This window comes from Salvia splendens, chromosome 4, assembly GCF_004379255.2.
Source record: "Salvia splendens isolate huo1 chromosome 4, SspV2, whole genome shotgun sequence".
Taxonomy (NCBI): Eukaryota; Viridiplantae; Streptophyta; class Magnoliopsida; order Lamiales; family Lamiaceae; genus Salvia; species Salvia splendens.
In genome coordinates, this window is record NC_056035.1 from 31,276,503 (window position 1) to 31,300,302 (window position 23,800).

At 36.6% G+C, this 23,800-nt stretch overlaps 3 protein-coding genes across 4 annotated transcripts; 2 read left to right on the forward strand and 1 right to left on the reverse strand.

The window, feature by feature from the left end:
- Positions 1-3,954: 3,954 nt before the first annotated feature.
- On the forward strand, positions 3,955-6,020 carry LOC121799438. Its single transcript, XM_042198803.1, has 4 exons — positions 3,955-4,417; positions 4,527-4,624; positions 5,600-5,668; positions 5,742-6,020. The coding sequence occupies exons 1-3, from the start codon at positions 4,162-4,164 to the stop codon at positions 5,651-5,653; spliced, it is 408 nt and encodes a 135-aa protein (XP_042054737.1). The 5' UTR covers positions 3,955-4,161; the 3' UTR covers positions 5,654-5,668; positions 5,742-6,020.
- Positions 6,021-6,416: 396 nt separating this feature from the next.
- LOC121799439 (transmembrane protein 230-like) lies at positions 6,417-8,267 on the reverse strand. Its single transcript, XM_042198804.1, has 2 exons — positions 7,824-8,267; positions 6,417-6,675 (listed from the first exon to the last, which is right to left on the reverse strand). Exons 1-2 carry the CDS (start codon positions 8,011-8,013, stop codon positions 6,554-6,556), a joined length of 312 nt encoding a protein of 103 aa, XP_042054738.1. The 5' UTR covers positions 8,014-8,267; the 3' UTR covers positions 6,417-6,553.
- Positions 8,268-14,214: 5,947 nt separating this feature from the next.
- On the forward strand, positions 14,215-16,727 carry LOC121798245 (probable LRR receptor-like serine/threonine-protein kinase At1g56140). 2 transcript variants are annotated; one of them, XM_042197150.1, is made up of 7 exons: positions 14,215-14,490; positions 14,773-14,961; positions 15,038-15,168; positions 15,239-15,452; positions 15,551-15,782; positions 15,950-16,100; positions 16,196-16,727. In XM_042197150.1, the coding sequence occupies exons 1-7, from the start codon at positions 14,460-14,462 to the stop codon at positions 16,517-16,519; spliced, it is 1,272 nt and encodes a 423-aa protein (XP_042053084.1). In that variant the 5' UTR covers positions 14,215-14,459; the 3' UTR covers positions 16,520-16,727. The 2 variants fall into 2 exon arrangements, with proteins under 2 accessions (XP_042053084.1, XP_042053085.1); XM_042197151.1 differs by lacking the exon at positions 14,215-14,490 and having other exon boundaries at positions 14,763-14,961.
- The last annotated feature ends 7,073 nt before the right edge of the window (positions 16,728-23,800 follow it).

A 23,800-nucleotide genomic window follows, 5' to 3' on the forward strand; every position in this document is an offset into this window, starting at 1 on the left:
AGGAGTGATGATTTTCAGGTTTTCTAATGAACTATCTAAGTTTTCACCAAGCCATAGAAAAAATTGCATTTCACTATCACACTTGGAGATCCTTTATAAGTGAAAGATAAATGGACTAGAGTAATAGTGAATTAATTAATACTAGTTGGACTAGGAATTAATTAATTCATACAATATAAACTAAGTTTATTGGCCCAAGACCCGTGTAATAGTTACTCTATATATTCTCTATCGTAGAGTATACGGAAGTATGGAACTACAAAAAACCTAATTCTCTTGAGAGAAATGCAGAAGGACAACACTACTTAGCAAGAATTTTGTAGTTTTCTTTATGATTGTATCGAAGAATAGTTCATGCATCAAACCAGAATATGCACGGATAGCAATAGTGGTGAATTCAATTGCAGATATAATCAATCTGTTAGAATCAAACAACACTAGTAATATTTATACATCATATTAAATAGAGTTATAAATATATGAGCAAGAATCGACCCATATGGTTCCTCTAAGAGGGTAAATCATTACAATAGTTGAGGCACTTTGATGAAGGTTAATTCGTGGCCATAAGGAATCTTTAGAGGCACCTAATACAAACTCAACTTTGGCCCATACTAACAATTTATAAATGACTTATTCTTGCACCTTTTGGGTCAATCAAATTAACCTGTCCCATGAAGCAATTGATGTTAACACCCCCAATATATTTAAAACAGACAAAAAGAAAAAAATCAAACCTTGTCATTGTTGTCCCTTCGTACCCTGGTCCGTTGGGGTTAGACTTGTTTTCTTTGATGAAAATCTCCCTTTATTAAGACTTTCTCGTTTCTAATTTTTTATGTAAAGGTAATTTATGGAAAGTATTATACTCTTATTTAGCCATATTGGAGATGAAATCAAGGTAAGAATTTATGAGATAGTTTTAATTAAATTCTAACAATTTGCAATCATCCATCCGAATAAAGTAGCATCATAATATTTGCCACTACCAATGAACAAAAGATAAGATGACCTATCATAGCAAATATAAAATGCCGGTTTTGGTGTCTTTATTTATCTACTGTGAAATTGTACGAAAAAGTGTGTTGACGTGGATTCCATCTTCATTGCCTAACTAGGAAAGAGCTTATTGATATATGCACTTCCCAAGAAGCATTGTAGATTTCATGCCATTTGTGAAAGTTAGGGGAAAATTAGGTTTGGTTTTGAGGTCATCCATGTAATGCAAATCATTGCCACTTAGAGTTAGAGTAGATCTTGTGACACGATTCAAATTTTTTATACTTAATTCGAGCAAATATCTTCCACTATACTTTAAAAAGAATAATAACCCTCTTAATAAACAAACAAAACCAATATGATTGTCGTGGTGGTTCAACACCTCGTTCTCTGCCCATGTGAATGAAACAAATCATTTGGTTAGTCCACTAAACTTAATGCGCTGAACGTTGGAAAGAGGTATTAGTCCTTTGTCTGTTGACAAGAGGAATGTATTGAGAAAAATAACACCTATGAGATGACTTTTGACATCTAAAAATCTATCTTATGACAAGAAGTGCCCACTATTTCTTAGATATATTACCTGATTTTAAACTTGAATTTTGTAATAACACAAGATTATCTAATTTTTTGGTTTTCAGAAATGACTTGGGGACATCCTATAAATTGGAAAATAGCAGTGACATCTTACGTATGCAGGATGCTTCACATTAGTGTTTGGGTCGAAATGGGAAGTTTTTGGGTAAATTGGAACTAGCCCAAGTTTGGTTTAAATGCAATTGGGCTTATATTTGTTATCCCACTATTTGGGTTTCATAATTACTCGGTCCACTACAACGGAAATAAGCTATGTCCAACGGATTAAACAAAATGTTACTAGTATTATTAATCAGACTTAGGACTTAATTAACTAGGGATGGACAGTTTAGTTTGACCCCAAATCAAAATAAACCATAAAATACGATCTATTATTACTAAAACTTAACCAAATGAAAATATATTAGTATAATATGTTTTGTGTGATTGGTTACTATGCTTCATAATTATAATAATATAATCTCATAGCTAACGTCATTAAATAACAAAAAGTATGATACCGTTCAAGAATCAAACAATTTCTTTTTGAAAATATAGTACTACTAAACAATTCAATACACGAATGGAATGAGTTATAATATCTTTCACACTAAGATAAGTCTCACAGTATCCATAATGGGGTGGACGATAGCCCGTCCGATGCATCATCCTCCCCATCGTCCTCCATTGCAGGTGGACGGAGGATGCTCCTCCTATCATTCGCGCCCTATGCATCCTCCGTAGACGATGAACCATTTTTTACATCCTCCGGCCTATCCTCCGCCCTATTGCAGGGGATAAGGAGGATAGGTCCGGACGATGCACATATTTTTCATTTTTTAAAAAATAATTCTTCTATTTATATGACCTCATTTTTACTTGATTTCACACCTTTCACTCCACTCTCTTCCTCATCTCAATTTCCGCTCTTCCTATCTTCATATTTTCCTATCGTTGCAATTTTTTTAATTAAGTAAATGTAGGGTTTTCCTTTAATTTGTGGTGTTTTTATATTTATTTTGCTAATATATTTGCAGATATAAAAAATTTAAAATTAATACAAAATATTAGTTAAAATTATAGGGCGGATTATAGGACACCCCACTGCAGATAGATGGGCAAAGGATAAAATGCTAATGTAACAAAATATAGAGCATCCTATAGGGCGACCTATAGAACGCCCCATTGTGAATACTCTCATAATGATTTACTCTCTCCGTCCCCGATTAATTGTCACTCTATGACTGGACACGGATTTTAAGAAATGAAAAGAAAATTTGATTGAAAAAGTTAGTGGAATATGAGACCCATTTTTTTATATTTGTTTTATAATAAAATGTGAGTGACGTGAAGTGGAATGTGAGACCTATTTATCCTTTATAGTAAAAATGAAGTGTGACAATTATTGAGGGACTGATCGAAATAGAAAAGATTGATAATTAATCGGGGACGGAGGGAGTACTATAAAACAAAAGATTCAAAACTATTGTCGGTTTTTCAGTCTTATTTTAATTTATTATTTTTAGGAAATGTTCTTTAGTCTTTACTCTGATGGAGACAATGATCCACGCGAACATGGGGCGCTGTGCATTGTCACATGAATTCTCGATAAAGTCTTCCTTTGAAAAGCCTTTTCATTTTCAATATTTGTCTTGATTGAATTATACACCCTCTATAGGAGTTGCATATAGAAAGAGAATAATAAAGGTTAAGATATTAATAAAAGAGAAAGAAAAATCTAATACTCCCTTAGAAACAAAAATACATAGGTAATCAATACAAAATCAATGGTGTTCAATTCCCTTGAAAAAATTTTAAACCTTATATTTCTATCACGGCTGCTTCTTCTACAACCATTATTATCCTTCTACAACCATTATTATCCAATCCTATTTAATACTACTAGTACTAATCCTTACTCAGTTAATACACATCGATTCATTTATTAGCACTTACTATTAGATTATGCCACAAGATTATATTAAATTAAAATGACAACCATATTAAAATAACAACATACCACCAATAAATACCATTAGATTTAAGAGTATATTCAATTTTAGCCTGTCATGTGGCAGACTTGCTTGTTTATATATCGCAGATTGTTTGGAACCATATGTGTTGTTTGTCTATGTATCACAGATTATTTGCCTATGCATAACAGATTGTTTGCCTAAATTGTCATTTTAATTATGATGTTACTATATTACTCTGGTTTCATGTCGCAGATTGCTTAGAATTATATGGTAAATTATTTGCCTATGTATCATAGATTGTATGCTACATTGTTGTCAAATTATCATTTTATGATTGGTTTCAACGCGCACAATACACAATTTATGTCGCTAATGAAAAAATTCGAATCGATAATTTGAAAACATAACTGTGAAATGCTTTAAAGGCAAGTAGCAAATTTATAAACACCGTTGTAAGAAACACACTCTACAGACCACAGTCCACTTCCAATCCTCTGCGCTTTGTCTGAAAAGGGCAAAAGAAAAAGCCGGCGGAAGAAAGAATTCACCTCTACTTTCCTCCTAGCTTTGCCAACCTCCGCCAATTTCACTACCAATTATTGAATTGAAAATGCCAATCAAGACTGAATCCGCTACTCCACCGCCGAGGATCGGAAAGATCGGGCCTTACACGGTGTTCGTGACGCCTCCCTCCACGCCGAATGACGGACCCAGGCGCGAATCTCCAGCTCCGGTTCAGTTCCAACCCCCGGCGCCGGTTCAGGCTTCCTCGCCGCCGGCGGTGATGGCCCCGCCTGCCCAATTCTACAAAGAAAAGCCTTCTTCTTTTGCTTTCTTCTGGGACGCTGTAGCCAGGGTTCAAAATGGTATCTTTTGAGCCTTATTTCTAATTCAATTTTGCAATTATATGCATTTTGAGAGGGAAAGATTTGGGCTTTGAGTTTTGTTATAGTTTGATTTGATTTATTTTTGCAGCGCATGCGAGTTTGGATGAGCATGTGGCACACTGGTTTGGCTTGAATCAGTCAAAATATCAGTGGGCATTGGATGATTACTATGAAAGCAATGGAAAGGTAACTTCTTTTTTTGTGTGTGTGAGGGTTTCATGGCTATTAGTGAGATGAGATTTGGGTTTTGTGTTGGGCATTTTGATGCTTTTGGATTTGTTGGGTGTTTTCCCAGCAACTGGATGCCTCTAAATTTGTTTTTTGCTTAATCAAAAGGGTAAAGTTTTGATTTTTAATCTTTTGGTGGATGAAAGCTTAGTTCTTTAGAATAATGGGGTTGGATTGAGTTGATTGGATAAGCAGGCTATGTTATCAGGAACTTGACTGAAAGATTAGAGGGCGAAACTCGAAATGTGAACTCGTAAGGATAAAGGAGAGTACCACTTTCGGATAAGAGGTGGAAAAAGAGTACACTTTAAGATCATTCATACCATAGGAAAACGTAGCTTATTTGTATAACCGGGTGAAAGATTAGGAGGGTGTGGTTGTAGAATATAAGTTGTGACAAATGATGTGCCTGATTGTCGTTCTTGTGAACAATAGTCAACTTATTTTGGAGGGATAAACTGTTTAGTGATGTTCACATTTGCAATACTGTCTGAGTAAGATGTTGCTCAGACTGTATGTGTTGCTTCTTGTATAAATTTTGCTCTCATTTTGTCAGAATTTATCGACTCAAATCTATTTTGGAAATGAACGTTCTTTTCCCTTTTCTAGTTTTGATTTATGGTGATAAAAAGAGAAAGGAGATGGGAATGAATTTTGATTTTTTGGTCTACAACTTTGGGTCAATATTTGGTCTATGTTGTGTAACTGAGTAAAGTCGCTTCTTAAGAGTGAGGGTGGAGGATCATATGCGATCCTCTCTACTGCTCGAGCATATATTCCTGCCCCTATTCTGTTGGATCACTCAGATCCTGTGTTAACGCAATAACAAAGTTGATGTTTCAAAGATTCAACTCCAACTCTAACATGAACATATATTTGTTGTGTTGTAACTGCATCTAAAACTTCTCACCTTTTGTCACATGTCAATTGCAGAATCAGAACGAAGCAAAACCACAGGTTAAACCGAGCAAAATTCAGAATGTGTGATGCGCTAACAAGCAGGTAATATTTCCATTACTTTTCTCCTTGAGGTTCTACTAAACTTGTTCCTGATCATCGAATTAAATCATTACAGCGAAGAACAGATATCATTTCGAAATTAATCAAGATATGGGATACCGAATAGCAGATTGATTGGTCAGTGTGGGGAAATTCTTGCAATATGTACTACTAGTCTACAATATGGCCGTTATGCTCATGATCTAGCTATCCTATCTACGCGATGTTGTGGCATTTATAGCGCAAGCTAAACTGTTATAGCTTGTTTGTACTATTAATCTGTGTTGTAAAACAAATTCTACTAAAATTTGGCAATTTTTAATACCAGAAGGGGTATCAAGTGCCTGGTTTTTTATTTCTTTCATTTCTTCATACAGTTTTTGTATACATATTTAAGTCTGTTTTTGTACGACGCTTACGATATAAATTTTAAGTTTTCACCTAAAATAGGCACGACGCTTCAAGGGTTTCGTCTTTCGATATTTTTGGTTTTCGGAAAATAGCAAAGCGCGGGTAAAGTTTTAGTACTTTAGTAAACTGCACTTTTATCATCTTGAATTTAATGACTTTCTTTTGAAGAATATTTTGTATGTTTCACTATGCCACATACATAAAGTCCTTTGGCATGGAGAAATTTATTAACCTGTGTTGACAGCTAGCTCATTGCACATACTACATAACTGTAATACCCACAGGCATACTACATAACAATGGAACAGCTACGATGATTCACACTTGCTGCGTCCGTCTATTGAGGCACGGAATTAGATTATGCATGTGAACTGCCACGATGTACAGAACTAGGAAGACAATGAATACAAAAGAGACGAGTGCAGCAACAGAGAACTAAGAGGTATCTGTACATTGTTTTAGAGTTACCAAACATAGCTAGACCGCAGGTATGTTGGCAAAGGAGAAACCTTTGTAACCTTTGTATGCATAGTAAGCGATCCGTGTATAGTAGAATCCAGGAAGGAATAAAATTCCACCCAGTATGGCAAAAAATGTCCCTGCAAATACACCATTGTGCCAAAAAAAGGTTACTAACGAGCCAATGGCAAAATATGCATACAATGTAGTACAAAGCACAAAATGCAACGATATAATACAACAAACAGATCAGGTAGTCTCTCCATCAGCCAACATAAATTCCGGAGCAAAAGGATTATAGCATAGGATAGAGAACAATCAAGGCAGCTACACCAATCGTCACTTGATTGCAATGGAGATACTAGATAGATCATAGACATGATTTTTGCTCAATATTTCGATAATAATCATAATACAAACACAAGCAGTTTCTAGTCTTATGATGCAATGTCCAATCAACGATCTAGAGATCTCTCACCTTTTGTCTTATCAATGTTTCGAGAATAGACCCGACCAGTAGATCAAACCTAGACGAGTTTCAAGATTCTATAGTTGACAGCTTGGCATATCCACAATAAGGAAGAGATCAAAATATCACTTTGAACTTAACGAATCATGTCTATAAACCTCTTCCACAGGGAAACACTATCAGTAATCTAAGGAAAAGTTTTCCATATTGCAATCTATTCATAATGAGATAGACATGATTTTTGCTCGATTGTTATATACTAATCATAATCAGTTTCTAATCTCATGATGCAATGTTCAATCAACAATCTACAGATCTCTCACCTTTTGTCTTAATGTTTCGAGAATAGCTCCGTACAGAATATTAAAGCTAGAGAAGTTTCGAGATTCTATCATTGACAACTTGACATATCCACAAAAAGGAAGAGAGCAAAATATCACTCTGAACTTATAGAACCATGCCTTTAAATCTCACACTAATAATGAGGTGATCTATCAGTACTCAGTAGAGTTTTCCATATTGCAATCTATTCAACTCACATTCTTTTCTGTTTGCTCAAATCACCCTTCTTAACTAAACAAGAGCAAATTTTGATCATACCTAACAAAACTGAACTAATCCACTCCACGCTCCAACAATAAAGTATATGAAAATATAAAACCCTAAAAGAATTTCTGAATCAACCTAAAAACCCAATTGATAAAAAAAAACCCTAGATTCTCCAATTGACAGCTCCAAAAAAGGGGGAAACGAAACACAGACAGTTTTAGCTAAGAGAAGCGTGGGCAAATATATTGAGAGGCGGGGGAGCGAGATTACCGTGAGCGCGGTCTCCACCGACTTTATTGACGGCCATTACGGCGCCGAGGACGATTCCAAGCACGCCGAAGACGAGGAGGGAGAGGGAGAGGGCGATCTCCTTGATTGGGGGCTTGTTGTTCACACTGTATGAGGTTCCCATCATTATGTCCTCGTCGGAAATCGAGAATGCGTGGTCCACATATGCCATCGCTAGTTTCTACAGATTTCTTCAAAATGTTCTCTTTTTCTTTCCCTTATATCTTCAGTAACTAGATTGGATTCCAAGAAACGGGAAAAACTGAAGAAAATAAGAAGATACTAAGCTTGATTGAAAAGGGGAGCTGTGAAAATGGTGACCTTAAGGATTAACAGTGGGCGATCGATACCGTGAGTGGAGAAGAAGGGATTTTGGGGTTTTAATGATTTTTTTCAATTGGACTTTTTCAATATTTTGATTTTTCTCCAAACATTGTTTTCAGATTTTATTTTGCTTAACTAATTGACCTTCTGGAACTAATACTGTAATAAAAAGGTTTTTCGACATTATATTAATTAAAAAAGTAATGGAGTACTCCATAAAAAAAAACTACTACTACCTCTATCCTACATCACGGTCACATTTACTTTTCTGCACCTATTTTATAAAAATAATAATAAATAGTTAGAGTGAAGAAATATTAAAATAAGAGAAAGAATAATGTAAAGAAAACTCTTCTCTACCTTATTCTCTCTCTTATATTACTATTTCTCGACTTTAACTATTTATTATTATTTTTACAAAACGAGTGCAGAAAAATAAATGTGACTTTAACTGTCACATACTTCATGAAAATCAAAATACTACTCTCTCCGTTCAAAAAATATTATTATTTATGGATGACGACTTTAGACTAAGTTTATCAGCAACCACCTAACTCAACCCAACCAGCCACCTTTTTAATATTTAATTCATTTTTATCTCCTCCACATCATCTTCCACATCATCAATATTCATCCAACCCAACCACCCACATTTTCATGGTTTATCAATGACCACCCAACCACACTATATATATTTATTTTTATATTTTTTTAATAATATTATTAATACATGAAATACTTATTATTGTAAATTTATAGAAAAACGTAATAAATGACAAACTAAAAATTATAAAAACAAACTAATAAAAATATAAATTACAATAATTGAAATATGAAATTCAAAATACATAATTGGTGCCCATACATAAGACGAAAACTAGACATTCAATTGCAATTGCCGAATTTTGCCCATATATGCTCAACCAAATCGTCTCGCAGAGCTTTGTTTTTCATGTAAGAAGCTAGACTCGCAATCCTATTCGTAGAAATTTTATCAAACAAGAAGGATTATAGGAGGAGAAAAGATGATATTTTTTTATGCAAAACTATACCAAATGTGGTCTCTATTTATAGAGGAAGAAAAATTATGAATTTTGATATATTTTTTATAATTTTATAATATTTTATATTAAAGATATATTAATTTAAAAAATATATATATATCAACCAATGAGATTATGCCATTTGGCACAATCTCATTGGATGATGAAATTGAGACCAGGCGGTTGGTGTTTGGGTGATGGGCGACCGCGGTTGGCGTCTGGGAGTGACATTTATTTCAATTTTTTATTTTTTTTTAATGTGGGGTGAGGTGGAGGTCGACCAACCCCACCCCGATAAACGTAGTCTTAGGATTTGGTAAAATAAAAGACATAATGAAAAAAAGGCTAAAGTAAGATAAAAAAAAGTAAAGTATGATAAATACGAGAAAAATTAAGTAAATATAATAATATAAAATTTTCATTTTTAGAAATATGACTAGTATTTTTTATGGACATAATAAAATGGTAATATAAAATAATTTTTCGTGGAAGAAGAAAGTAGTACCTAAAAAATTTGAAACTGTAAACAATGATTTAAACGTTGGTGTTATATTTACAATATTTTTCCCTTTTTGTTTTTAGGGAGATTTCTTATTTATATTTTCAATTTTAATGATTAAAATTTATTTTTCCTACTTACGTTTCATTTTTATGGACTTAAAAATAAATACTCCCCCTGTTTCTATAAATGTCTCATTTTTCAATTTAGTTTGTGTGCACTACTTTTAGAAACAATTTCATCACATATTATATCACTAACAAAATATGTTCCATTATTCATTAATAATTTCAATAATTTAACATTTTTCTTTTATATTTTATTAATTTTACATAAAAATTATACTATTTCTAAAGAATTTAGGGGATAAAGGTAGTATAAAAATTAAGTCCATCATGATAATAATAAAATGTATATAGCAAAAGTTACATGCAATCATCCGTAATCATAATTCATAAATTAAAATTAAGTCCATCATGATAATTATAAAATGTAAATAGCAAAAGTTACATGCAATCATCCGTAATCATAATTCATAAATTATCACTTACGGTGTTAGAGCATCCGCAATAGCGGACGTCCTCTATTACGTCGAAATGGGCGGACGCAAACTTCGGCGACGGACGAGAGGTCGTCCGTGGGTTTCAGCGGACTTCCGTCGTGACGTCAGCTACTGCAGACACGAAGCAAGTCCCAAATTTTGATTTTTTTTGGCTAGCGGCAAACTATACAGATTCAAAGCATAACATGTACTTTGTTTGAATCGTTTTTTGGTTTGAGATGTTTTTTTTGGTGAACTATGTATTTTTTTAATTTAAATATGTATGTTTTTTAAATAAAATGGTTGCATTTTTCCCGTATTCGTGTCGAAATTTTAATTCCGTAAAATTGCATATTTGTGAATTTTGATTATTGTGGATGTCTGCCGGGATGTCCTTGGGGATGTCCGCTATTGTGGAGTGGGATGTCTTTATGACGTGACAGTGCTGTGGTATGTCCTTATGACGTGGCAAGAGATGTTTTTGGGATGTCCGACGAGACATTCGTTCTATTGCGGATGCTCTTATAGTAGGTTCTTGTATTTTAAGAATTGTTTAACAGTGTCAGGTGGCTTGTTATTAAGTCAATCATAAAAAGTCAATTTAATAAACTACTAATATTAACCGATCCATTAAGTGTTGGATTGTTATTAAGTTAACATGATAATGATACGACCCAATAATACCTAATATGAATCCCACATATTAAGGAAATTTTTGGTGTGAATATGAACTTGCCTTGCTACCTTTAAATACAAATACAACTCGCACCCAACATGAACTCGTTAACGTTACGATTGACACGACACAATAACATTATTGATAGTAACCAAAATCAGATTTATATGATTAAAACTGATATTATACAATTAAACATGATTTACACGATTAAACCATATTTTAAACCTAATTTATACCATAAACCCCAATTTACATGATTTAAACCTAATTTACACGAACCTAAAGAATGAAATTATAGTAACTTTTAATAAAAAAAGATAATTAAAATAAATAAATAATAATATTCACTCTATCCACAAAAAATAGTCTTATATTTCTATTTCGGTTCGTTTAAAAAATTAGTCTAATGCCAAATATAGAAAGTTTCTTCCAATTTATTAGTACATTTAATCACCGTTAACCTCTTTTTATCTTTCTCTCTCCTCATTTACACATTTTTAGAAAATCTTTTTCTTTCTTTTTCTATTAATTTTATCTCTCTTTTTTTTGTTTATCAAATTTTGAATTAAAACTGTAAAATATGATTTTGAGGATAACATGGATTTTAGCGTGAAATTCATAAAGTAGGAGAAATAAAAAGAAAAAATAATTAGAATATTATTAGTGAAGAATGATGTCCGATTTCGAGAGAAAAATTTACTAAAAATAGAAATGAATTAGTAATTTTAGGGGTGGCACGGTACGATATACCACACCGAGAATGTTATACCTATACCTTACCGAATTTTTCGGTATATCGCACCGCATTGCGGTATACTGAATATTTGGTATGATTATTTCCGATACCGTTACCATACCGCCTATGCGATATACTGTACTTTTACGTTATACCGAAGTAAGGTATGGCATACCGAGTACGGTATACCAAAATAAGGTATGGCATGCCGTTTTACCTGTGTTTCATAACAAAAAAAATTCTATTATAGCCAAATATTTAAAATAAAATTTCACCTATTTAAATAATGTCCAAAAGATTAAAACTACACCACAATCAAATCCATACAGTTGACTTGATTTGCATCTCTGCGTGAGTGTGTTTAGGGATTTTAACATATTAACTATTTTTTAATATATAAATTTTTAATACAACATATATATCGAATTTTTGACAAATATCTTAAATGCGGTATACTGCGGTATAGGAAAAGCTATACGTTTACCGTACCGAAATCTACCGGTAAGGTATCATACTATACCGCAACTTGCGGTATACGACAAATTCTGTATTTTTGATATTTTTTCGGTACGATAAGTGCAGTATTTCGGGATATGAATTTCTTTCAGAAGCAGATGATTAATCATATGCTTCTCCCGTTCCGCCTTAGAATGAAGTACTATTATTAACACACACACACACAAAAAGCAACTTTACTAAAATAAGTAAACAAATAAATACAAAATCATTAACTAAACTAACTAAATCGGCAAACATAAGTAGAGATTGCGACAGAAAAATCCTTGCTTAGAGCACCCGCAACGCGTCGCGCGGGTGTCTCGTATCTCATCCATCCGAGACGAGACGACAGCGAGACGCGTTGCAGCGTCCCGTCTCGTCCCGATCTCGCCGAGACGCCCGTCCCGCAGACGCAATAAATCATTTTTTTAAATTCGAATTTAATAAAAAAATTTAAAAATTTAAATGGTAATGTTACCGTTTTCGACTGTTTTTTATTATTATTTTTTTTCTTTTTTTACTCTATAAATACTCCTATTTCATCCTCATTATGCACACAAACACACATCTATTCTTCTCAAATCATCTCTATTTCCTCTCCAATTTTCATCTAACCTCTCCAATTTTCATCACAAAATGTTCGGCGACGGAAACTCTGGCGGCTCATCAACGTGTTTGGCGACCGGGGGGCATGTACAATGTCTTGGGTGGTTCCGGTTCCGGTTCGTCGACGCCGGGCACCCAAGGCTCGTCGACGCCGTCGGGGTACCAACCACCCCATTTTGATGTGGATGCATACACTCGTCCCTCCGCCCCGAGGTATTCGCAGGGATTATCTTAAATTAGGGAGGATTATCCGGATGAACCCAATCCGGAAGGAGGACGAGGCAGTGGAAGCTCCAGGGCATTCGACGCCGTGGAGGAAGAGAAGGACGCGGCCGAGGAGGAGGAGGATGTAGGCCGTCATCCGTACAGCCGCAAGGACACGATGGCTCTGTACCACGCCTGGATCAGCGTCTCGTATGATCCCATCGTCGGGAATCAACAATCCCGGAAGTGCTTTTGGGAAAAGGTCACTGAGGCCTACAATGAGATTAAGACGAAGGGGTCCCGCCACCGCACATTGAAGATGTCCCGAAGTCATTTTGACTGAGTCGACAGAAAGGTCAAAAATTCTGCGGCATCTACAAGAATGAAGCGACTCATTACCAAAGCGGAGCTACTGGAGCCGACATTCTGAGATCGGCTTTGCGAGTCTATTTCGACGACAACGACAAAGAATTCAAACATGTCGATGTTTGGGAGGCCGTCAAAGAAGTCAAAAGGTGGGCCGGCGGTGTCCAGTCCAGCACGGGCTCGACCTCGAAACGCACGAAGCACACGGCGGGTGGCCAATACTCGTCTAGTGGGGGCGGTTCAGGCAGCTCCGCACAAGAGGTTGCCTCGCAGGAGGTTGATGGCACGACAGACGATGCATGGGGGTCCTCCTGTGTGCGCCGTCGGCCGCAAGGGACCAAGGCGGCGAAGGCGGCTAGAGGGAGGAGGGGCCGAAACGAATCAAGCCAGACGGGTTCCCAATGGCCGCCCTCCTCCCTAATGTCCATGTACTTCACCGCCACGATGGCAGACACTTCCCGGATGACGCCCGCCCAATATCAAGCCCATCATGCCGGCATTGTGTATCTGGCGGGACAACTTGGTATTCCGCCTCCATTCGGTGCACCACCACCGCCTTTGGGGGATGATTCGTCGGCGGAGTAGTTTTTAGGATTTTAAGTTGTAATTTTATTTTATTTAATGAAGTGTGTTTTTATTAATTGAATTTGTTGGAAATAAAAATAAAAAATGAAATTGAATGAATAGTTAAGAGATGAGATGGTTAAGAGACGAATAAGAGATGAAGGGTTGCAAATGCTGTCTCTTAGTTAAGAGATGAAGTGAAAAGTACAGTGTGATCCATGAATAATTAAGAGATGAGACGGTTAAGAGACGGATAACAGCGTTGCGGATGGTCATAGACCGTTACAGTTGTAATCATCTACCAGCATTGAACTGGTGTTCATATATTGCTCTATTTTTCAATCTTTGTTTTATACGCTGTGTTGCCGGCCGACAATCGCTGTCTCTTTTAAATAACAAGATGAAATCTTTCGATAATCCCACGCATTCCCAGTTTCGATTATCCCCATGTTTTCATAACTTTGCAGAAACATTGCAAACAAGAATCGGAGATAGCGCAACACCAAACAAAGATAAAGAGTGATTTTTTTTTGGGAGTAGCAAAGGGAGGTGGGTTTTATGAGAACGATGCCCCGTGTAACAGTTGAAGGTATGAATTCCATATGAGTTTGTTTTACGCCGCCATTTTCATTTTTACATGCTTAGTGATACGAGTTCTTGATATTGCTGTCGAACTGTTTGATGGATTGCCGCCATGAAACCCAAAGCTAGAAATGAAAACCCTGCTTTAAATTTAGCTGGCGATTTCTATTTTGTTGTAACTGTAGAAAATTGATTTGGCAACATCATAATTGCAGAAATTTCATGTCAAAGCAGTGGTTTTAGTTGATTATTGTAAGGATTTTAGTTTGAAATTTTGCAATGAATGCAGTACTGAGCTCTCCTCCATCAGCTGCACTTGGCATAGAGAGTTCCCCTTCAAAACATGCTTCTTTACCTCTGTTCATATTCCTTGGTGGGATCATACTACTCCTTTTGCTCATCTTAATATTCATTTCTCGGAAAGTGATCAAGCCCGCAAAATTCAGATCGCTCGTTGCTCGCGCAGTAAACCGGCCAGGTTTCGTCTTTGATACTTCCCGTTTAGTCAACTCAAGTCATGTTCTCTCATTGTGGCCTTGTTTCATGTGCTGCAGTAACAAGAGACATTCTAAGTGGAAATCTCCGTACGATTAGCTATTTTAACTTGGATGTACTGAAGAAGGCTACCAAGAACTTCAATCAGTTGAATCTTCTTGGAAGAGGTGGATTTGGACCTGTCTACTTGGTAAGGGGTTGGAATGCTACCTTACATGTTTTTGTGATTCCAATTATCTTTCTCGTTTTGTTATTTGAAGGGGAAGCTGGACGATGGAAGGCTGGTTGCAGTAAAAAAGCTGGCAGTCGAGAAATCACAGCAGGGTGAAACGCAATTCCTCTCTGAGGTGAGGATGATCACAAGCATACAGCACAAGAATCTCGTTCGCCTTCTGGGTTGCTGTTCTGATGGGGATCAGCGACTTCTTGTTTACGAGTACATGAAGAACAGGAGTTTAGACCTTATCGTTTATGGTAACACATTCACCTATAACTTTCCTTTTATCGCACAAAATGACTATTGATGAATAATTCTGGCTAAAGTTATTTTTTCGTGTGATTTGTGTATGCAGGGAAAAATGACATTTTTTTGAACTGGGGTACTCGATTTCAAATAATTCTCGGGGTTGCTCGAGGACTACAGTATCTGCATGAGGATTCGCACATCAGAATCATACACAGGGACATTAAAGCGAGCAACATTCTCCTTGATGATAGATTTCAACCTAGGATCGGTGACTTTGGCCTTGCAAGGTTTTTCCCAGAGGATCAAGCCTATCTCAGCACCGCGTTTGCAGGAACCTTGTAAGTAATTCTCTCCCGTGCAAGGAAATTAGGATATATCTTCGTGTAAAGAATAACTTTATAGTGATTCGACTCATATTAGAATCGCTGAAAAATTGGATGAAATAAGAGTAAGAATTGGGGAAACGGAATGATAACCATGACTGTGTTTTGCATCTATTCTGCAGAGGATATACTGCACCGGAGTATGCCATCAGAGGCGAGCTAACTGAAAAGGCTGACATATACAGCTTCGGAGTTCTGGTGCTAGAAATTATCAGCTGCAGAAGAAATACTGACCTAACCTTGCCATCAGAGATGCAATACCTTCCAGAATATGTAACTTTATATCCTACTTATTTTCTTGATTTTGTTTCTAATCCACGAGTGAAACTCACCACATCCACTCTTTTTGGTGCTCGTAATCCCATTAGGCATGGAAGCTATACGAAAGGTCCATGCTAACTGATCTCATAGATCCAAGAATACGCGAAGATGGCTTCGTTGAGAAGGATGTGCTGCATGCCATTAGAGTAGCTTTCCTTTGCCTGCAGCCTCAAGGAAATCAAAGGCCACCAATGTCTGAAATCGTAGCAATCCTAACTTGCAAGGTTGAACTGGAGACGATGCCTACGAAACCTGCCTTCTTGGAGAGAAAGAAGAGGAACGACGAGAAGATTTCATGGGACTCAATATCAGAGCCTTTCCCTTCTCCTTTAAGGAGCGACTCTCCTACCTTCCCTCGGCATCTAAAGTAAGATTTCGCTAAGCAATTTTTCGAGTAATATGCAGAAAACCATATATTCTCGGTTATCCATGTCTTAATGTATGAATAGGTTCTTTCGTTATTTATTCATTCGGCTATTTGTTCCATTCAAAACATCAACATTTGTTATGTAGATAAATAAACTCATGGTGCTAAAATTCTTCCCCTCTCCCGGATTGAAATCAATGACCATTTTGAAACTATGTTTATCAATAAATACAACAATTTAATTGGCTACTTATGTGTATCTGTTCACCCCCATTGCACGTGGGATGGGCCACAAATGCTATATCTGATACCCAAATTCTCTTGTACACAATTTTCATATTTGATGATTCTTCTCTTACAAATGTATTTGCACATATCTGTGTATATGCAAGTGAAAGTGACTGGTATTAGGAGAAAAGGTAGGACAAAAAAGTGTATGCATGCATGAGATGGGATGGATGATTTTGCTGGAACCACCCAACTTATAGTTAATGAAATTTGCCTTTTTTACTCTGCTTTCGGTTGGCCAAAGTATAAGTCTGCATTTAATTAATTATTTTCTGCTGCAATTCAATGCCATTTCCTATATCAGGTTACTAGTCCCATCAACACATAATTAATAACGAATCTAAACTAACTTCTAAAATAGGTACTAATATTTTCAAATAAAATCCTTTATTTTTTGCTGCTGAAAAAAGAATTGATTGGCACTGGTTGATCAAAGAGATGGATACACATTACATATACAGATACAAAATACATCTTCATCTAGAGAGTGTGACTCGATCCATGGCTGGAAAGCATCATTTTCCGGCAATATCATCACCTAAACATACATAAAACTAGAGACCTATGGATTAAGATAGTTAGAGTAGAGAATTGTAGGCTTTAATTCTACTTGTTGTGGAGAGGGTTTGCTCCGGTGGGAACGAGGCGCTTCTGGTCGTCATAGGCTACGTTCCGGGACGAGTATCTGGAGAAATGCAGCCTTATTGAGGTGGTTGTCCTCTGTCTAGAAGATTGTAGATGGTTGATTGGATGAGCAGCAACCAAAACCTTAAGGGTTGAGGTGGTGATGAGAATGTGATGATGGAAGAGAAGAAGGAGAAGGAGAAGGAGAAGGAGAAGGAGAGAAGCCCTCATTGTAAAAATGTGAGCTGAAAATGAAACAAATATGGGATTATAACATGTTTGAAAGTGACCAATGTATTAGTGAGCAAAAGGAAACAAGTATTTGCAGGTTTGAAGGCATTTATTGTGGACAGTGGAGATTTCTGATGCATAGACATCTACCATATCAGAAATCTCTCACCAAACTGCATTTATTGCCTTGAAATTTCCATTGGCCGTCAAATCGAAAGGGATCAAGGAAAAAAGCATTTCTTTGGGTGAATGAAATAGAAAGAATTCTGGAGAAATATGCATCTCTTTTCTTCCCTTTTCCATTATGTGCAAGGGGAAAAAGCATTATGGTTTTGAAGCTTGTCGCCGCTAGGTTTGAAATGAAAAAAGAGCCAAATGAAACGTTTTAAAGTGTTCAATCCTAATCCCCAAAAACAAACCTTTCATCTGCACATACTTTATGCAAAAAGATCACTCAAATCCTACACATGTAGAGAAGTGACGTCTCTGAAGCAAGATGCAACGGCGAAAGAATTGTCGAAATTGCCCATTGAAGGTCTTAAGGGCATTTTTGCCAGAAAAAAGTCTAAAAACCTCAAAAGATATTAACTTGTAGTTGTCGGACTTAAAAGATATTTTCAAAGTTCACGGACCTAAAATGATACTTTGGCAAAGTTCGTAGACCTAAAAAGATGTTCCCTCAAAATAATATTAACTTGTAGTAATATTCTAGTATATTTTTTATTAATAACTTACTCCATCCGTTCTCTCGTAGTTGAGTCGTTTTTTTTCACTCGTTTATGGAAAATCATAATAAATAGTTAAAATGGAGAAAAAATAAAGTGAAAGAGAAAATAATATAGAGAAAAGTATTCTCTACATTATTCTATTATTTTACTCTTTTCCACTTCATCTATTTTATTATGATTTTTTCAAAACATGTGCAAAAGAGAGATGACTCAGCTATGAGGGAACAAAAATTAAGGAGTGTATCTTATTGTAATTTTTAAATTAAAAATTATATAATAATTATTATATATATTATAATTATTTTAGATATTAAAGATTTACTAAAATTTAATTAATACTATCAATTAGTTAAATTAAAGATTTCCGAAATAGCCTCGTTTTCCGTTCTTGATTTAGTTATGTTCGGTTCTTAATTCGGTTTGCTTCGATTACTCAATTAGAGATTGTTTACAGACTTCATGAGATGCACAAAAATGAGGCTATTGCAGAGGGGAATTGATGTTGGGTATGCGATGTACCTTTGTAGATTGGGGACGAATTGGCTTTAAACAGATGAGGTTCTGGCTTCCATTATCACTTCTCTGATTTAGATTCTCGGTTTCTGCCAGGAGTTTGGTGTCAACATTAAATTCTGGAAATGGAATCATTAAATGCACCGAGTACCAATTATTCAACACTTCATAAACAAAATCAATTCCGTCAATGCATATTCAAACCCTAAATCAAATTAGGTCATGAGAATATCACATAACAATTTCACTCGTCATTAAATCCATGGAGTTCACGGCATTAAAAGCATTAATTGTAAAATTTTTGGGTTCGAAATTAGGATTTTAAAAACGGGGCTTTACAATACCGGTACCATATCGGAATTTCGGTATACCGTTCTGAACGGTATATCGAAATTAAATGGATATCTATTTATGATTTTAGGGTTTTCAATAAATACTTTTTGAATATATAAATAAATTAAATGGATATCCATTTATGATTTTAAACTTTTAATCTTTAAAAAATAAATTATATTATTATAATCAGTATAAACAATATGTATCGAATACGTATTGATTTTCGATATATTTCGGTATACCGATAATATTGATATATATCAAATATTCGATATGAAACGGTATACCGCGGTATAAGAAAATTCATATCTTTATCGTATCGAAAATTTACGATACGGTATTGTATCGTAACGAAAATTTCGTTATATAAAAAATTCGATATTTTTCGGTACGATACGATCGATATACCGTTTTTTTGATATATTTACCCAGCCCTACCCGTGTCAGGTATCCCGTACCCGACATTGAGGGTATCCGTATCCGACCCGAAACCCTGATAGAAAATTTGAAAATCCTAATGACCGGCAATGTTTTTCCCTAATTTATTGTATTAATATCGATGATAAACTTTGAATAGATTGAGATTAAAAGTAAGTGGACACTCTATACCTAGTTTCGGTGAGTATTCAATTGTATGTTCGTTGAAATATAAAAATGTTTCAAAAGAACTCTTAGATTCTAAAGAACTATAAAAAGAGGGTAGTATATGTTATTATGTTAATATTAATAATATCGCGTATTATCGGGACTAACGGGTATACCCGCGCGGATAACGGGTTTATACACTTAATATCGGATATTATTGAGATTAGCGGATATATACCCGCTACCGACAAAACTCTAAAACATACTGCCCGATCCTGCCTGTTTCCCGTTATCATTGGGTAATGGGTATTGTTGGGATTTGTGGCTGATCATATGGAATGCTGGTGCATGCAGACGTACTATGGGGAGCAAAGTAGTCAATCAAGAAGAGGGAAGAAGTTAGCCGTTAGAGATGGTTAAAGTGTAGTTGTAACTGTTCCGTTAGATCTTGTGAAGGCTCAATCACTTGATACTAGTATAAATAGTTTGTAGCATGTAGGGATGCGTGTGATATATTCTCATTTTCTGTAAGGCGCAAACATCCATTGAATAAGAGGGTTTTCATTCGGTTTTTCCATATATATGTGCGTGTGTTTATCTTCCTTCAAGAACGTCTTCTTTCTTGTTCGATCATATAGCTTACATTCAACAATTGGCGCCGTCCGGTGGGAATCGAATCCGACGATCTTGAAGAAGAGCCATGGCGACGTGACTCGACGCTGAAAAATTCACCGGGAACAATGACTACAGCCTTTGGAAGATGAAAATGCGTGCTGTTCTCGTTCAGCAAGGCTTGGCTTCTGCTCTGACTCCAGTAGAGGAAGATGCAAAGGGAAAGGGCCATGCTCTCGATGAAAAGGCTAAAGCTAAGCATGATGAAGTGATTCTCAAGGCGCATAGTGAAGTTGTCTTGTGTCTCGGCGATAAGGTGTTGAGGGAGGTTCAATCTGAGACAACTGCAGCAGGGATCTTGGAGAGGCTTGATCAGGTATATCTGGCTAAATCCTTAGCTAATCGCCTCTACATGAAGAGAAGGCTATATTCCTATACTTTCTTGGAAAACAAACCGATTCTTGAGCAGCTAGAGGATTTCTCTAAGTCCATTGATGATTTGGAGGCTGTGGATGTAAAAATAGCCGATGAGGATAAGGCTATACTGGTGCTCAATGCTCTACCCGATTCGTTTGATCATATGAGGGATGCTATCCTATATGGTAGGGATAAGCAAATCACCTTTGCTGAGGTGCATGCGGCCCTTATGGCTAAGGAGCTGCAGAGATGGGCAGTGAGGAAGGCTGATCCACAACCAGAATCTTGAAGAAAATGCAGTAGACCCATATTTAGAAAGAAATGATCAAAACGCTGGATATGAGATTCAATGTTTAGTCACTTCATAAGGTAATAGATGATGAAGAACATACAATTTTATCCCAATATATACTGCCCTATAGAAGGATCTAGACTAACACACCTTAGCATAGATAGTTAAGAAACGAGAAAATGAGAAGACAATTTCTCATAATTGAAAGACAACTTTACATGTTCCTCTTTAATGTGTTGTATAACCGCTGACTCTTCGTTCTTCATTATGAGGCTTCTCGACTGATTCATGAGGAATGCTAACACTTCCCCTCAATTCGAGGGAAGAGAGAGGACATATCCCGAGCTTGTTCCGAAGTCTTCCAAAGAATTGGTAGCTAAGAGGTTTGGTCATGATATCCGCCACCTGATCGGCAGTTGGAACATGTCTCAAGTCGATCTCTTTCTTCGCAACTTTATCTCTAACAAAATGTACATCGAGTTCCACATGTTTGGTTCTCGCATGCAATACAGGATTAGACGCCAATGCGATTGCACTCAACTTATCAACCCAAATTGTTGGAGTCGTCCTTTGCTTCACTTGCAATTCACTCAACAGTGAGCTGATCCATGTTACCTCACAAGCTGCATGAGCTAGACTACGGTATTCTGCCTCTGTACTCGACCTAGAAACAACTGATTGCTTCTTGGAACTCCATGAAATCAAATTAACACCAAGATAACAACAATACCCACTTATGGATTTTCTATCATCGAGATCAGCAGCCCAGTCCGAATCTGAGAACGCAGTGACCACTGTGTTCGAGGCTCGAATATGTATACCATAGTCAATTGATCCTGCCAAATAGCGAAGAATTCGTTTCACTGCTTTCCAATGTGAGTCCAAAGGGCATGACATGAATTGGCTCACTTTGTTCACGCTGAAACTAATTTCAGGACGTGTGATTGTTACATATTGTAGTGCTCCTACTGTGATTCGAAACATCTTCCCATCTACAGTTGGATTCCCCTTCGATTTAGAAAGATGAGAATTAGAGATCATAGGTGTAGAATATCCCTTGGCTTCTTGCATACTCAATTTTTGGAGAAGATCTCTGATGTAGGCAGCTTGGTTGAGGTGAAGTCCCTCTTTAGTTTTAGACACCTCAACACCAAGAAAATGCTTCACTTCCCCGAGATCTTTGAGTGAAAAATGAGCGCCAAGTTGATCAATTACTTGCTGGATCGAAGAAGGATTAGAACCTGTGATTAGAATATCATCAACATATATCAATAAGTAGATAACTTCCGAATTGTTGATCTTGTAGAAAAGTGAGGCATCGGCTCTTGATTGAGAGAACCCCAAGGATAAGAGGACAGAGTGGACAGTAAAGAACCAAGCCCGAGAGGCTTGTTTGAGTCCATAGATAGCTTTATTCAGCTTGCAAACAAGATTGGGGTTTCCTTGCTCAAAACCTGGGGGTTGCCTCATATAAATATCTTCCTTCAAATCACCATGTAAGAATGCATTATTCACATCAAGGTGAGTAACTTTCCATTGTGATGAAGTAGCAAGACTGAGAATAATCCTGATGGTGCTTGGCTTCACTACTGGACTAAAGGTCTCAGTAAAGTCGAAGCCAGGAAGTTGAGAGAAGCCTTGAGCCACGAGTCTAGCCTTGTGTCTTGCAATCGAACCTTCTGCATGCATCTTTAGTTTGAAAATCCAGGTGCAACCAATAGCAATTTTACCAGGTGGCAGCATAGTTAATGTCCATGTCTTGTTTCTGAGAAGAGCTAGAAATTCTGCCAACATTGCATCCTTCCAAACAGGAATAAGAAGGGCAGCAATAACAGATTTGGGAAGAGTGTGGGAGGGTATAGAAGTATTATAGAGTTTGGGTTTAAAAATGCCTCTTTTAGCACGAGTGACCATTGGATGCACATTGGTAGTAGGTGCCGCAGCGGGAGGTGCTTCAGGAGGTGTGGCAGGGGGTGGATCAGTAGATTCTGTAGGAGTTGGGGAAAAGTTCACAGGATTAGGAGATGAAATAGAGGTAGGAGTCATAATAGAGTTAGGTTGCGGTAAAGTAGGAGGAGTAGAAGGTGTTGAGACCGAGGTGCTGACTGTAGGTCGAGGACTCTGCTGAGTGTGTGGAGCGATACAGGCTGATGTAGAGGGAGAGAGAAGGAGGGCAAAGGAACAACAGGATTTATAGAAGCATGTGTAGATGGTGACAGAAAGGGAAATTTGGATTCATCAAAAAGGATATCACGAGTGACAATGATTTTTCCAGATGGGAGAAGTGCCTTATAACCCTTGTGAGAGGAACTATAACCTATGAATGTTGCTGCTTCAGATCTGTTTTGCAATTTGTTTTTGGTGTAGGGTCTCATAAATGGATAACACAAGCACCCAAATACCTTCAGAAGAGTATAGTCAGGCTTGGCTTTAAAAAGAAGTTCAAAGGGAGTTTTGAATAGAATAGGTTTTGCTGGAATTCTATTGATGAGAAAAGATGCTGTAGTAAAGGCATCATCCCAAAATTTTGACGGAAGACCAGCTTGAGACATTAAAGCTAACCCCATTTCAACCACATGCCTATGTTTTCTCTCTGCTAAACCATTTTGCTGTGGTGTGTAAGGGCATGATATTCTGTGTAAAATACCACATTCTTGTA

What these genes read in the sequence shown, in the direction of transcription:
- LOC121799438 (XM_042198803.1), top strand. Translation starts at nt 4,162, where the DNA reads ATGCCAATCAAGACTGAATCCGCTACTCCACCGCCGAGGATCGGAAAG. An exon ending in TGTAGCCAGGGTTCAAAATG is followed by an intron (nt 4,418 to 4,526) that starts GTATCTTTTGAG and finishes TTATTTTTGCAG; the next exon opens with CGCATGCGAGTTTGGATGAG. An exon ending in ACTATGAAAGCAATGGAAAG is followed by an intron (nt 4,625 to 5,599) that starts GTAACTTCTTTT and finishes TGTCAATTGCAG; the next exon opens with AATCAGAACGAAGCAAAACC.
- LOC121799439 (XM_042198804.1), bottom strand. Translation starts at nt 8,013, where the DNA reads ATGGCATATGTGGACCACGCATTCTCGATTTCCGACGAGGACATAATG. An exon ending in CGGTGGAGACCGCGCTCACG is followed by an intron (nt 6,676 to 7,823) that starts GTAATCTCGCTC and finishes GTGTATTTGCAG; the next exon opens with GGACATTTTTTGCCATACTG.
- LOC121798245 (XM_042197150.1), top strand. Translation starts at nt 14,460, where the DNA reads ATGAGAACGATGCCCCGTGTAACAGTTGAAG. An exon ending in TCGCGCAGTAAACCGGCCAG is followed by an intron (nt 14,962 to 15,037) that starts GTTTCGTCTTTG and finishes CATGTGCTGCAG; the next exon opens with TAACAAGAGACATTCTAAGT. An exon ending in ACCGCGTTTGCAGGAACCTT is followed by an intron (nt 15,783 to 15,949) that starts GTAAGTAATTCT and finishes TCTATTCTGCAG; the next exon opens with AGGATATACTGCACCGGAGT.